Below are 15,000 nucleotides of genomic sequence, written 5' to 3'. Positions count from 1 at the left end.
TATTTTAAGGCTCTTGACTTTAATTTCCACATTACTCCATGCCTTGTGACGGTACTGCCATGTCTTAAATGTAATTTTCAGAGCGACAGCTATAAAAGACTCAAAAAAATTCAAGGGGAACTTCAGACTGTTAAGAAAAATGTGGGATGTATTCCAGTCAAACATCAGTTGGGAGCTGCTTTATTTTCAGAGGATACACAGTGGTATAGGTATGTAATTTACACTTGTCTGATTCAAGGTATACTTGAGGCACATTGGGTTTAATCCTGGAAGTTGAACTTCATCACAGTTACAGCATAATGTGTACTGTTAGTAGCTCAGTTAGTGGCAGCCCAGACTCAGAGAAACTAAATTTCTTTAATGGAGGTTAGCTCCAGCCACGCTCTTTAGGACTTAAAGAGGCACTGTCGTGCTAAATTTGCTGTTTTTAACTCAGAACAGGGTAAAAACCTAAATTATAATAGTATACTTAAGCTCACACGTATGACATCCCTGACAAGATATGAAATATACGTATTTCTGAAAGTGCCATTTGTATTTGACTCCCGGGGGTTCCCCATTGACGAGTAAAATCGTCTGGCGTTAGACAGAGTAGAATACTATTAGTCTGGCCGGTTTAGGCTTGTTTGGACGCCAAAGGGTTAATTTTTAAAAAAGCACTCTACTACATTGTAATTCTACTAAGTTGTAGAAGGACACAGCTGAATTATACTCGTGACAATCAGTCATTGACACTGTTGGAGTGTTTTCTGGAATCCGATGTATCCTAATGCAGCAAAAATTAATGATGCTTATAAATGTTTGTAATAATTATTGTTTTGAAAATTATTTCAGTGAGTATGGAACGTTTTCTATTTCCGTTGGGGAACATTGCAAACGTTTCAGAATGCATTGAGAATGTTTTTGAATGCATTTCAAGGTTTCCAAATGCGTTGCTCTGAAACACAGCTCAACGCAATTTTCATTAAGCCTGGTTTTCCCAAGGAGGGTCACAATTAAGGATTGGCCAAAACAGAAATGACTTGGGGACTCCGTGAAGCACCAGCTGAACTCTATTTGAATGGTTCAGGTTGCCACAATAAAAATTAGAATTAATAATTGAAAATTGGAAGTTCAATTTTCAACCAGTGGCTTCCATTTTTTACTGCTGCGAATCATATGTAGTGAAACACTTTATAGATTGTTAAAAAGGGTAACCAACAAAGTGAATTCAATGCTGTCTGTCACAATCCTAGATGACTGGCACAATTACTTGTTTAGCTTAAGTGACCTCTAGAAGGCGTGCACGGAGCACCATGGGTAAGAAAATATAATAGTAACCCATCTGTGCGAGATAATTTGCTTTTGGTTACTATGCGACCATACTTACGTCCACCCCTCCGTGTATACCAATGTGACCAGTATCACATGACCATGTCCCGGGCTCAAGTTTACAGCTCATAAAGGCAGCCAAACTCCAGCTTATAGTTCACAGTGTACATCTTTGATATAATTTGGACACCCCCCATGTTATGGTCAATTGACACCTATCAAAACAAGGGACAATTTCCATATCTGTGCAAGGTTTCAATTTTCGCATTTCTTCTTCACTTGCAATAAAATTCCTCCCACTGTCTGTGTTTCAGCGTGTAATTTTTGTACTGAACTGTATCTCTTCTTGTGTGCTTCCATCTGAGTTCAGAGCTTTGAGTTAACATATAATTTTCCTTTTTTTCTTTCTAACACCGAGCACAAACTTTATCAGCTCAGCGGTGGGAAATTCTTCAATTTTTGCATTTCTTCTTCACTTGCAAGGAACGCCTTGAACTTAGTTTTATTCTTCTTGAAAACATTTTCTTGTCTCTCAGAGAAGGGTTTTACATCAGCTTCAGAGAACTTCACGAATTTATTGCTTGCCATTTTTCACTCACTGTTTGCACAAATAACCATGCAATTTAGGCGGGAAATGATGTCATCAATATCCTCACAAGTGAGAATATGGACAATTCGCCACTTGGGTCCCAGATGCAGTTTCCAATGAATTTTATGACTGGTGTATTTTTCAGTAGAACACTCCTGTCTAGTATATAATAAATGTACATATATTGTCATTTATGACATGTATGCGAAATACATGTACTGTAAATCCCTGGTATTGTTATTATTATCATTATCAGTTTCATAATAATAACAGTGTGGGATGTAAAAACTTGTAAGCTCTGAGGACTTCAACGTGACACTGATGATTTCAGCTGCTAAACCCTTGCCATCAGATTAATGACTTTTTCAGTGTGCATAGTTTGATCAGCGTGTAAATAACCAGGTGCCTTTTCCCTTGCTCCAAAAGTCAATGCCTATTCTTTCCTCATTCAACACAGGTGCTGGTGTTTGGAAGCTAGTGTACGAGAAAAGAGAGAAGCAAAAGTGTTTTTTGTAGATTATGGCAACTTTGAATGGATTTCTTGGGACAATTTTGTGGAAATAGCTCCAAACTTTTGGGACCTTGCTCCACAAGCATTGCCTTTCAAGTTGGCAGGTGAGTTGACTTCTTTCTGTCACAGGACTAATAATTATTTTATGAGTGAATGGGTAACCTTTATTTCAAGGTCAAAGTGATTTAGCATTCCCGCTACATGTAATTGGGGACACTTCCAAAGTTATTCAAGTGAAAAAAAAAAAAAAAAATACAATATTGAAAGTGCATGAGAATGAAAAATTGCAGAGATGGCAGTTAGGTCCACAATGAGACTGGATTAAAGTACTTAGGTCCTTAGTTCTGATAATTTTCTTTGAATTTTCTTACGGTTGATGATCTTGGGATTGCCTGAGGAATTGTGGGCCATTTTTGTGGGCCCAAGTGCTTGACGGAGTGTCTTCCATTTGCCACAGACAATGAAAGCTGAATTCCTTTGGCCATAACTGTTGTCATGCAGCTTGACTGTGATGTCAATTCTGTGAACAATATACAGAAAATAAATTAATGTAGCTGACTTATTCAAATGTTAAGAAAATATCCAGATAATCAAGGATACAGAGATGAGGGAAGGAGCATCCTTTTTATAGAAAAAAAAAAAGTAACATTTTCTTCAATTCTGCAGTAACTGTATAATTATGTGATTTTACAGGTCTTAAGAATGCAGCGAATCTGGCATTGGATTTTCAAACTGAAGGATCCAAATACCTCCGTGATTTAATTTGCAATAAAGTTTGTTGGGCAAGGAAGGTTAAATCATCAGACCCCAATAAGGTATGGTCACAACAAGAATTTATTATTACTGAATGGGAGACATGATCTTCTCACTTATCTGGACAATTTAAGCAAATTATTTTATAGACACCAGAGAAATTCAGTTGGCTTCAAGGGGAATTGAACCTATGACTTCTTTGATGTCAGTGCAATTCTCTACCAACTGAACGACATGTACAGTATGAAGCCACTTAGTTGGGAGCAACTCAATTCATTGAGCTCATGTGTGAGTCTGCTTTCCAAATATATACATTTCTTTCATTTCATTGACTCCTGCACATGGAATACATGAGCCCAAACAAATTGACTTGCTCCCAACTGAGTGGCTTCGTAGCTCAGTTGGTAGATTACATGTATTTGCACCTGCGTTGCACTGGCATCGCAGAGGTCATGGGTTTGAATTTGTCAAAGCCACCTGAATTTTTCATGTGTCTGTAAGAGACACTGGTAAGTGTGAGGATCCTACACAAATGTGTAAAAAATGTAACCCGCACAGAACACTACAAGTACACTGTATGTACGTTAACTTTGTTTCATTCAATGATTCTTGTAAGGGTGAAAACAGGGAAAGAGTTTTGGTTAATAACTGAAGGTGATCAGGAAAACTTGGGTACGGTTTGAGTTTAGTAGCTAAGGAAAGAAAATTCCCGCCCCCCTTCCTTTACCTCCTCGCAAGCATTGGTACTGAGATGGCCTCCCCTCTCTTCCTCCATCAGTTGTTAGACTAAGGGGGAAAATCTGAGAAATCACAACAGCAGGAAATGAGAAGGGTTTATAATTATACAATCCATAAATTAGACGTTCATCACGTGTTTTCCTTGGTTTTAATTCCAATCTGATCGGGAAGGTATGAACACTTCTAAGTGAGTTCTTATATGCACTCTCAGTGGTTTCGGTAAGACTGGCAGCCGTCTAAAAGTGTTGGCTGTTTCACTAAGAGGAGTCGGCTACTTTTTTCCCTAAATTAAAAAAATCAAAGACGTATTCTTTTCAAACCTAAGATTAAAAATAATTCATTCTGGCAATGACAACGTGAAGTCATCTAAAAGTGATCATCAATTTGGCTCGTTTTGAAGTGTGGCGTTTTGCAGTGTCCTTTTTGAAGGGCATGCTCCAAGACACCCCTACAGAAAGGGGCCATCAGGTCCCTTCTTGATACATACATGTACATGACCGCCGGCCCGGAGGTCCGTAAAAACTGTGCCCGAGGTCTTGAGTTCGGCCCAAGTCCACATGTTCATGTAGCAGTAGGTCTTGTTATTACCTAACTTTGTGTCCTCTTTCTTAGCCACACATTATTGAAGTTGAGTTGGTTCTTGATGATTCAAGCATTAATCAACAAATGGCCAAGACAAGATATGTTCATCAGACAACAACAGGCACTCAAGAGACGATCCAAAGTCCAGCTGTCCAAACATCCATTCAACCACAGTCACTGCGCTCCAAGTCAGCGGAAAGACATATTCCACCGCATCCATTTATGAAAACTCAGACTGCTCATGAAACCCATTCAACTACATCCTACATGGAACAGCCAGCCAACGGTCCTTTAGATGTCACTCGCAACTTATTGGATGGTACCCAGCCACAGTCTACACAAAGCCCTTTTCAGGGTGAGAAAACTAAATTGGGTCGACAGACTCCACAGAATGCCAAATTTGATCCAGGTAGAGAATTACCAAAGGAAGTTTTTCAACTGCAACAGACACTGCCGAACCAGTTATTTGAGAAAAAGGAGGTCATAGATGTCATGTTGTCAAATGTAAGTCATTGGTTGACACAGTCATCAGTACATTCACTTCGCGTACGAAAAATCACTTCTGGGGTTATCGTGAGGTCGACTTGTGGCAAGTCTACTCAATAGAATTTGATTGTCTACGTGAAAGTAGTCCTGTTGACAGTCCTTCTAGAGATCTCTAGACAACTTTCACTCAGACGATCAAATGTCATCAAGGTACATGTATGTACATGTAACTCCTGGGTTCAAACCATTTACTACAATAGTTATTGTGTTAGAGGGAAGAGAAGAGAGTGGTTGCGGCTGTCTTTGAATGATTTTCAAACACCTTTTTGAAGATTACTGTCCTCTGAAATCATTGCTAAGGTACATGCATCTAAGGATCCCCAGCTTCGTTTCAAAAGATCTTTGGTTGAAGTGTTCACGGATCTTAAAGGGTTCTTAGGCTTATGTTCATGAAGGATGTTGCTGGTTACCAGCAAATTAATGAAGCTATTGTGGTACATGTAATTTATAAGCTAGAGGACTGTAAAATGTTTGTTTTCAAGATTTTCCACCGCAAGACATTGTTTTGTAAGACAAGGGTATGAAAAAAAAAAGGAAGAACACTTAAATGTTTCAAAAAATAAATTTGGGATTACGTGTAAACGAGTAAAGATAAGACAGTAAAAGGCAGATGTGTCAGGAAAACATATATATATATTTCTTCTTATTACTCTTCTCCTTCTTCTTCTTCTTCTTCTTCTTCTTCTTCTTCTTCTTCTTCTTCTTCTTCTTCTTCTTCTTCTTCTTCTTCTTCTTCTTCTTCTTCTTCTTCTTCTTCAAGGTTGTCTCACCTGATAATCTATCGTTTTTCATGGCTCGGGGCAAAGCAAGACAACTCCTTGCCACAATTAGAAGCATTTTGGGAGATGCGGTAGACGCAAAGGCTGAAGGAGGAAAGGTGAGGTCATGATGCAGTGCTCCAAAATAGCATATGTTTGAGATTGGTTGGGTTTAATCTCCTTGGACTCTTCCTGAGGGCTTTTAAAGGTTTATTTCATTAACTTTCTAAGTTTTCACAGAATTCGCGGTGAGGGCAAAACCGGTAACATTAAATTAATAATTGACACGAGGGCACATTGCGGTTACAGGTTTATCGCATATGGGGCAAAATTATCGGGGTAAGTGCCACAAGATATGGTGCTATCCAAGAAACTTTTTTAAAACCGTTTGTAATGTAGCTAAACCAAGAAATTGCTTTTCTTTTTTTTTGTTATAAACAGTGGGTTTCATATTTTCTGTAACCAGATATACCCAAGAAAAGGAGATGTGGTTGTAAAGGCGCATAACACAAAGAAATTTCGCGTTGAAATCATTGATATCCCAGGAAATGCTGGACATGGAATAGACCAGGTACAGTATTGCCTTCGTGTTTGTCTTTCTGTCTGAAGCACTGGAAGACTATTTCGTTATTCCAGAATTAAAATGAAGAAACTGCACAGATGAAACTCTGCAGCAAGTGCTTCCAAAATTAAGGAAGGGACTTGATATTTTCCGGCGATGACGGAAGAGTGCGAGTGCAAAAAATAGTGGCTCTTGCCCTTTGCAAGTGTTTTTACTTTTAGTGCAGAAGACTGTTGTCATTCACCGGACAGTTGCATTGAATTTTAGAACATGTCAAGGGACATCATTGTTTTTTATTGCAGGGAAATGCATTTTAGACTTAAACTTTCACTTTAAAGATCACTCCATAATGCCGCTACTGCATGAACTATTAGACCGAGTACCTCTTGTTTTCCTTGACATTGTGTCTACACCAGTCTTCTTAATTTTCCAAATACGAACAACATTTTCTTGTTTGAAGACCGAACACAATAGACCCTTTGCATAAATGGCGCCCAAATTTGAATAACAATACTTGATACATCCTTAGCCTCGTGTTTATGTTTCAAGACAAAGGATTTTTCTCATTAATGTGAGGCTAAGGATGTATCAAGTATTGTTATTCAAATTTGGGCGCCATTTATGCAAAGGATCTATGACGGGGGACAGAGAGATTTAGCACACCCCAAATATTGGCGGCAAACGACTAACTACAGCTTGCCAGCTTGCCTTGTCTCTCTCATGCAGCACCTAGCTAGCTACAAGTAAACTGCCTAGCTTCCCGGGAGTTCTAGTGGTCTAGTGGGTAGAGCTTCCGACCATTGTTACGGCGAAGATCGTAGGTTCGTATCTTGCCCAGGACTCTGATTTTTTGCTTGTCCTTTCGCTACTCGCCAAGCAACTAGTTTCTTTCTTGTCTCTTTCTTTTTAGAGGTTGCTCGATCTCTGAAATAAGCTGAAACCAAAACAGTTTCTTTGATGTGACTTTTGCAGTTTCCTTCTGGAACGTCATGCTTAATCTCTCTGTTGAACCACCATGCAACCCTTGCGTCGAGAATCCAGTGCGCTTTTCACTACCAGACCGTCTCTCCTTTCCCACTAAATGCTAAGGCTCTTAGTCAATCAATGCAAGAGGTCTCCGTTTACGTCACATGTTCATAAAGTAGAGAGCTTTTGATATACACATGGTGCGCAAAGGCCTTGGAGAGTCCTTGAAAATATTAATAATATATCCTTGCAAAGGCCTTGAAAATTGACAAAAAGGGGGAAATCCTTGGAAAGTCCTTTAATTTTCGACAATGGTCCTTGAAAGTTTGTGAAAGCTCCTCGAATGAAATAGTCTTCAGTGTCAAAGCATTGTTTTGGTTGTATGAAAGTTTGAGAGCCCTGCAATAAATAAGCATGTTTTCTGTATGATTCATTTGTCAATGAGTTTGTTTGCCATTGAGCATTCGTTTAAATTCCTGTTTCTAGGATAGTTCATTGGCCCTTATTTGACGTACCCTAGGAAGCGTACCTTCTTTAAGGGTTAGATATTGCATTACCCTAACCCCATCCAGTTGTTTCGAAAGTATTGTGAAACACGTGAGTAAGAGTGGCACGAAAGTGCGCTTGAATCATACATGAAATTTCAATCAAAAGCTACATTATTGTCTTGGTTTGGTTCAAGTGCTGTTTCTTCGACCTTCTTCCGTGAAGAAGAATTGTGATTAATTATTTTTATTTCGTTTCATTTTCTCTTGATTTGTTGGAAAACAAATGCAAGTCCTTGAATAAATGGACTTTGGTGCTTGAAAAGTCGTTGATTTTCTTCTCCAAAATTTTGCATGAACCATGTGTACATGAATCGAAAAGTAGCCAAGCAAGGGAAAACGATCATTAAAAGTTAAGTCAGTACCGGTTTGTCGCTCTCAGTGAAGTACTCTTGACAATACGCCGCCTGCAGCTCTTGTATCAAACCTCAAATACACGTACCTCAGTCAGGGTTCACTGTGCGACGAGGCTCGGGTTGCTTGAAGCATGGTTAGCCCTAACCAGCGTCAAATACCATGGAAACCTATAGGTTTTGATACCTCTTCACCAACGGTAGGTGCTAACCAGGCTTCAAGCAACAGGCCCGAGGTTGATTAATCAGGACATAGTTTGATGCTACTCTTGTTTGGAGAAATTTGCTCGGTCTCCTGTCTCATTCAAAGCTATCGCAACAGTTCTTAGCAGTTGGCGTCCTTTCCTTTTCCTTTTTTTGTTTTCTACGTGTAACTTTTCAGCCGAAATATTTTGAAAGATAGTGGATGGAGGCAGACCTTATGGTGACGATGATGATGAACTTTATTTAACTGTCAAGTCTTTTAGCGCTGGAGCACTAATGGGCCATTTCCGAGTTGCTGTTTGTCTCGGTTTCGAAACGAGTCTTGGTGCTCAACTATTGTAAGGGAAATGAGTTTCCATTTGAATGGTTGTGCACCAGGACTCGCTTTGAAGCTGAGGCATGTAGCAACTCGGAAATGGGCTATTGGGGACACTGTACATACAAATTAACGGTTTATGGTTTAGGATTTATATACCGCACACACCACAAAGTCTCGTGGCGGTTTACAATTCTTTGTCTGGGGTGAGATCGAACTTCAGCTTGTAAAGGCGCCTCTGGTAGCCGCTATCAGTCCATATTTGATCTCATCCACCCTCCCAACCCATGCATGTAAGTGGAAGAAGGACAGACCACACCACCGGGGGACCTCCTCTTACTCCTCACGAACAGTGTGTGGGTTCTTTAATGACCCACAGTTAATGCACATATCATTCTAACTCAACTCAGATCAGTCAAACATCGTTTTTTATGAAGGGAAGAAAATACCCGCGGAGAAAAACCTCTCGGAGCAGAACTCAACCCACATATGACGCCGAGTCTGGGAATCGCACCCAGGCTACATTGATGGGAGGGTAGTGCTCTCACCACTGCGCCATCCCTGCCATCCCTTATCTCTTCATTTTTACCCGGACACACATTTATGCCCAAACTAATCAATTTTTTTCTCACGCTCTTGTCAGGTGAAAGTTAAGGATATTGACTATGGGAATGTTGAAATGGCTCCATTAAAGACTCTGTATGAACTTCCTGCATCTATTAAGAACATTCCTCCTCAAGCAAACCATGCCAAGCTTGCAGGAATACGAAAAAAGCAAGGAATGAACATTTATTCAGAAGGAGCAACGCAGTTATTAGACGATACAAGAAGGAGGAGACAGGTAATTAAAGAAGGTACCCGGCGTCGTTTGAACCTCAGTACTTGGTCTACGAAAACGCGGAGACAAAACTTAATAATGATTACTAAACTATGCTCAGAGAAGCAGTGTAGGAAACCCAAAAGAAATGACATTATAGCTATTGAATTGGTCAGTATTGCACCCTTCTCGATATTTAATGAGCTCAATAATGCACGCATTGTGATTGGTTCTCACCTATGAGAGTTGCCGTTCGTCTGTGTTCAGTAGTACATCACAAAAGACGTCAAAATGTGGTAAGAACATCAGTGACACACTCGGCTATCGCCTCGTGTGCCACTTTTTTGTTCTTACCCATTTTGACGTCATCTGTGATCTATTACTGAACAGACGCACGGCAACATGGAATCTATTTTTTAAAGAGATTGACTGAAGAATCGCGTTTACGGTAAAGGTCAGATTGAAATAAAATTCGTGTTTTGCTAAAAATGGAAGAAACTCGTTTGATATGAGCTCATTTCTTGCGTGTTAGCAGAAGGTATCAAGTAACTTTTCAAAAGAGAGGGACGAGTTAGAATAACATCATTTTCACGCTTTTAAGACAAGCAGCAACCCAACGTTTCGCGTTTTCCATTTCACGTAAACGCAATGCTTAATAGAGAGATATAGCATCACGTTTGCGTGACTCTAGCTTCGCGTGACTTACGGCAACTCGAGTATTTAGTTACTAAAAAGCAAAAACAAAAACACGGAGTCTTTTTAAACATTGTTTGTAGGAAAAGACGCTATATGAAATGAAAATCCTTACCCGTCAAATTTTGAGAGTTTCGAAGAAGCAGTTTTGTCGGTCAGTATAGTCAAAGTGAGTTCATTGCAGCAAGGAGTCAGCTATGAACTATATATAAGCATGAAACCTAATTTTTCCCTCCTTTGCCATACCGGAAAATGGTTGTGGAGCACTTTTCTTTGGCAAACAACTTCTTATGTTGAAGAAAACGTGAAGAAAATTCCACGTATACGGCAAACGCGAAAATGCCTACTTTCACAAACGGCAAAAACGCAGCCGGCAAACGTAGAAAATGGCGGGAAAATCATGGTCACGTGGTCACTTCTGACTTTCGCGTTTCACGTAAACGTGATGGTAAATGTCTTAAGTAAATGTCTCTAATCTTTCCATTGAACAGACGCATTGCAACATGAAATCTATTTGTTAAATTGATTATGTGATCCATGAAACATACTTCATCAAATAATGATGAGAGTGACAACAACAATGATATGACGATAATGTCGATAGCCACTTATGTAACCAGGCTGGCTATCGAGTGCTTTAACCGTTGCGCCAAGTCCTGTCTTCAGATAATTAGCATCTCCTTTACGGCACACAGCAAACGTCAGGGTGACATTGAGTTTTGTCAAAATCAAAGAAACTAGTTTGATTTTAGCAGATCTCTTCCCTATTCTCCAAAGATATTAAGTAACTTTTCAGAAGAGAGAGAGGTTAAAATAAATATATGTCATTTGCCGGCTGGGAGGTCCGTTTTGCGAAAAACTGTGACCGGTGCGGCCTCGGGCAGATTTTGTAAGACCGAGGTCACATTTTTTCGCTATACGGACCCGCGACCCTTAGCTGGTAAATAACTTATTTATTTTTTCCTCTCTCTCTCTCTCTCTCTCTCTCTCTCCCTCTCCCTCGCCCTCTCCCTCTCCCTCTCCCTCTCCCTCTCCCTCTCCCTCTCACCCTCTCCCTCTCCCTCTCCCCCTCTCCCTCTCCCTCTCCCTCTCCCTCTCCCTCTCCCTCTCCCTCTCTGAAATCACTTTTGTAATTGTTGACTCGCATCGTGTTTGATAGCAAATGCTGTAAACGACTTACAAACTGAACATTTAAGGGAGAAATATTTTTATTTTAATTCTGTTTCCAAGCCTCTTGTCAAATAAAAACTGTTTTGAAACTAATTTTATTTTGTATGTAAACGGATCGGTGTCAAAAAATGCCGGAAATTTAAGGTCAAGGATAAAAACGTCAGAGCGTTCCAGTTCCTGTTGGCAGAGATAGGAACATCCGGACCGCGAGAAGAACCAATCAGATTTCAGGATTCGATACCGTGCCCTTTTGAAGAAAATAAGTGAATATTTGTACTTTTAGTATGAAAAGCAGCAGCCGGCTATTTGCTTTGTCACGTAAACGCGTTGCTTGTACTATGTAATATTCCCTTCCGTTCGGTTGCCTGCAGGAGCTCGACAAGTTGGCAAGATGCTGCGCAGCTATGAGTTCCTCAAGGGAGGATTTTTAAGGGCATTGAGATGTGAAAGTGAATACTGAAAACTGTTTAGAGACCTTGTCTTTTTTTTTTTTTTTTTTTCAGCCAATGAAAGCATCAGTTGTAAAACGAGAGCCAAATGGTCTTCTCCATGTAGAGCTGTTTGAATCTTCACTCTCCTGTCCAAGTTTGAATGTTCAGCTGGTGAAAATGGGCTTTGCTGAAATAGACCCATTGCAATGTAATCTGTCTCGGTCAGACTTTTCATGTCTTTGTCCAGTTGATGGTAAATCACTAAATCCCCAGAGGTTCAACAAGAATCAATTTTCTTCAGGTAGAGTGTGGGAATGAACTCAAATTTATATCCACCATTAAATTCTTGTTCAGGCGCCAGTTTTGTAAAGTTGCAGCACAGGCGTCGATCGACCATCGGTCGTATAGCATTTTTGTGACCCGTCACGCGAGGAGGAAAGATTGCATGACGAGTCACAAGACTGTCTGCGTCGGAAGCTATCGGTCGTATACGGTATAGTACTTGATAGAAGTCACCTGAGTTGTTACCACTAAACATAATTACTTGTAACACTGCGAATGTTGGTAGATAATTAGGCCGCTTTCACCAAATACTAGACTCAATTAAAAGGGCTAAAAACTCGGAATAGAACAAAAACTTTACAAAGTTCACTTTTGCCGGAGGGACGAGCGTGTGACCTTGATCGTTATAGTCTCCTTGAGCGTACTTGTTTTCTTTTAAACTTGTATTTTCGTCTTCTACTCAAGGCCCTAGCTGTTTCCCCGCGTAGTCGTGATCACAGCCCTCACACTTAAACCTTGCGCTAGAAGACTTGACACTTAAATGAGGTTCGTTATTGTTTAATCTTTTGCAGCAGGACAGCAGCCATCACTTACAAAGAGGAAGCTGGAGTCGCATCAATGGGAAACGCTTTCAGTTCATTCTGATTGGGAAGACAACTTGATAGAGATAAAGGACAGGAACGATTTGTCACCAGCAGGGTCTCATTCAGAATTGAGTGGGCGACAATCAAGAGAACAACTGTACGTCCCCCCACCCCCTGACAGCAATTTTGAATTGTTGTCTCCTTCTCGCTCCAACAATACCGAATTTTCTGCACCAACTGGAGCAAGAAGCAGGTTGTACCAGGATGCAAGCCTGTCATCTCGATCTTCCAACAGTGAACCTTGCGAATTTGAGCTTCCTCGCTCGGCGAATTTAGCCAGTGACACGAACCGTGATGTGTATCCGATCGCACCAGCAGAAGGAGAGTACAGTGTACTCAGGAATCTAGCTCGCCCTCCATCTCCGTCTGCCACGAGTTCAGACACCAGTGGAATTTATTCAGATGCGAGTGTCAACAGCTTGTCAAGTACTGAGAGCGTTATGAACATAGAGTCTTTACCGCGGGAGAACGTTTTGGCTCCACAACAGTATGTCGATGATGTTTCAACTCGACAGGATTGGAGGAAACAGCGAGAGGAATTAGTTCAAAGAGACGAAGAACTGCAAAGGATCTTGGAGATGCCTCGTAAGGAAATGAAAAAAATGTTATCTTTACGACAGGAAAAGGAAAAGTTGGAAAGAAAAATCAGGTGAAGCAGCTTGTTGTTATATTGAGTATTGTTGAGAGTGAAAATGCGGTTTTCAATTGAGTATTGTAAATTCTGGAATTGCTATGTTGTACCAGCTGATGCTAAAAGCAATAAACCGTCCTTAGATTGCATACCGTAGACGGATTTTCCTTAACATGCACTAAATCACGTAAATATCTTGGTGCAAGGGCATTTATGACTGTTCGGTTATTAATAGTCACTTCTGATGATGTATGTTGAAGCATACGAAACATGGAGTAAAACCATAGTTAATATAATATGGAGATAGTTATGAAACTCGGCAAGTTTCCTTTTTTTTATTTGGTTTTTGTTTTTGTTCACTGTTTTTGGCCCTGACCATGCACAAACGACACCTTTTTTCGAAAAGACAGCCAAATCAAAAGTTTCGATAAATTTATTCAAAACTCATTTGGACGGTGGACAAAAGATTGTGCGTGGTCACCGTCAATTTAAAGTGAAGCGCGATGTCGCTGTTCTCACTTTTGAAGTTTCTGGAGAGTTTCATAAGTAGTCCATCTATATGAACTATGCTAAAATGTAATTTCAGAGGATTCCCTTTGTATCTCATGTTTGTCACCGCTGATTGTGTTGTTCGTTCTAAAGCTGAGATGGTAAAGAAAAAGAGTATAAAAGATCATCGCAGTGACAGAAGCAACTTAAGCGGTTGCTAAGAAGCCAAATACACAACGTGATCTCCTCTCTAAATTAACGATTATCGTTAATTCGTAACTTGCTTAGAATTTACTATAATCGTTAATTTAGGACACTGTGTCCCGGGACTTGTGGTAGCAGAGAAAATAAGGAAGTACAAAATATTACATCCGTGGATTGGATTTGAACCAGGAGTTTGTACTCTATAGGAACCGCTTCACCACTGAAGATCAAGACACAGCATACTCAAAATACTAACCCTGATCGCTGCTGAAGAGTAATTAGGCCTGAGCTAGATTAGTAATTTAGGCCTAAGCCTCGATTTTAAAATGTTGAGCTTTGTCTTTTGTTGAGTTTGGAAAGCGACCTTTTGCAGTGTTTTTTGTAAAAATTACGTTCATAACTGCGAAGATCATAGCTTCACTTGATTTCATATCCGCAGTTCATATATATGATTCATTTCATATATTACCATTTCATCAATAATATTGTTTGTTGCCGAGTGATAATACAGCATTATGAAATCGTGTTTAATGACGGTGTCTACTATTGTTATTGCGCATACGTTCTGCGCATCTCGAGATACTCGGGTTTCCTATCGGTAAATCTTTCTAACACAGGGATATTTTTGCGCCGTTAAAAACTATCCGGAAAAAGTAGATCTTAGTAAGTACTCTTGGTATCCAAAAGAAAATTGGGGGTTACCATGCATTTTTGAGAGGTATGTAAGCTTCAATTTGAGAAAGAACACCACACATTGCTTTATATTTTAAAGCCTTCATCAAATATTATTCATGAATCTTTGAAAAATGCGTGATTACCCCCAGTTTTCTTGTTGGATTTCGATAACATTTGTTAAGATCTACATTTCCTGCATAATCATAAACTGGCGCGGGGCAAAAATATCT

The 15,000-nt window shown here is 39.9% G+C and overlaps 1 protein-coding gene across 2 annotated transcripts in view; it reads left to right on the top strand.

Annotated features, from left to right (window-relative positions):
• Positions 1 to 15,000, top strand: part of LOC137993362 (uncharacterized) — a 45,578-nt gene that overhangs the window by 28,957 nt on the left and 1,621 nt on the right. Inside the window, exons 7-15 of one of the 2 annotated variants that reach the window (XM_068839160.1) lie at positions 82 to 209; positions 2,358 to 2,515; positions 3,105 to 3,226; positions 4,515 to 4,988; positions 5,791 to 5,907; positions 6,255 to 6,359; positions 9,378 to 9,575; positions 11,918 to 12,146; positions 12,700 to 13,420. In XM_068839160.1, the coding sequence (XP_068695261.1) occupies positions 82 to 209; positions 2,358 to 2,515; positions 3,105 to 3,226; positions 4,515 to 4,988; positions 5,791 to 5,907; positions 6,255 to 6,359; positions 9,378 to 9,575; positions 11,918 to 12,146; positions 12,700 to 13,420 (2,252 nt within the window). The remainder of the gene's footprint in view (positions 1 to 81; positions 210 to 2,357; positions 2,516 to 3,104; positions 3,227 to 4,514; positions 4,989 to 5,790; positions 5,908 to 6,254; positions 6,360 to 9,377; positions 9,576 to 11,917; positions 12,147 to 12,699; positions 13,421 to 15,000) is intronic. The other variant, XM_068839161.1, reaches the window with a different exon arrangement.

This window comes from Montipora foliosa, chromosome 2 (assembly GCF_036669935.1).
Source record: "Montipora foliosa isolate CH-2021 chromosome 2, ASM3666993v2, whole genome shotgun sequence".
NCBI lineage: Eukaryota > Metazoa > Cnidaria > Anthozoa > Scleractinia > Acroporidae > Montipora > Montipora foliosa.
Note: the sequence above shows the minus strand (reverse complement) of the source record. Positions and strands in the feature narration are given on the sequence as shown.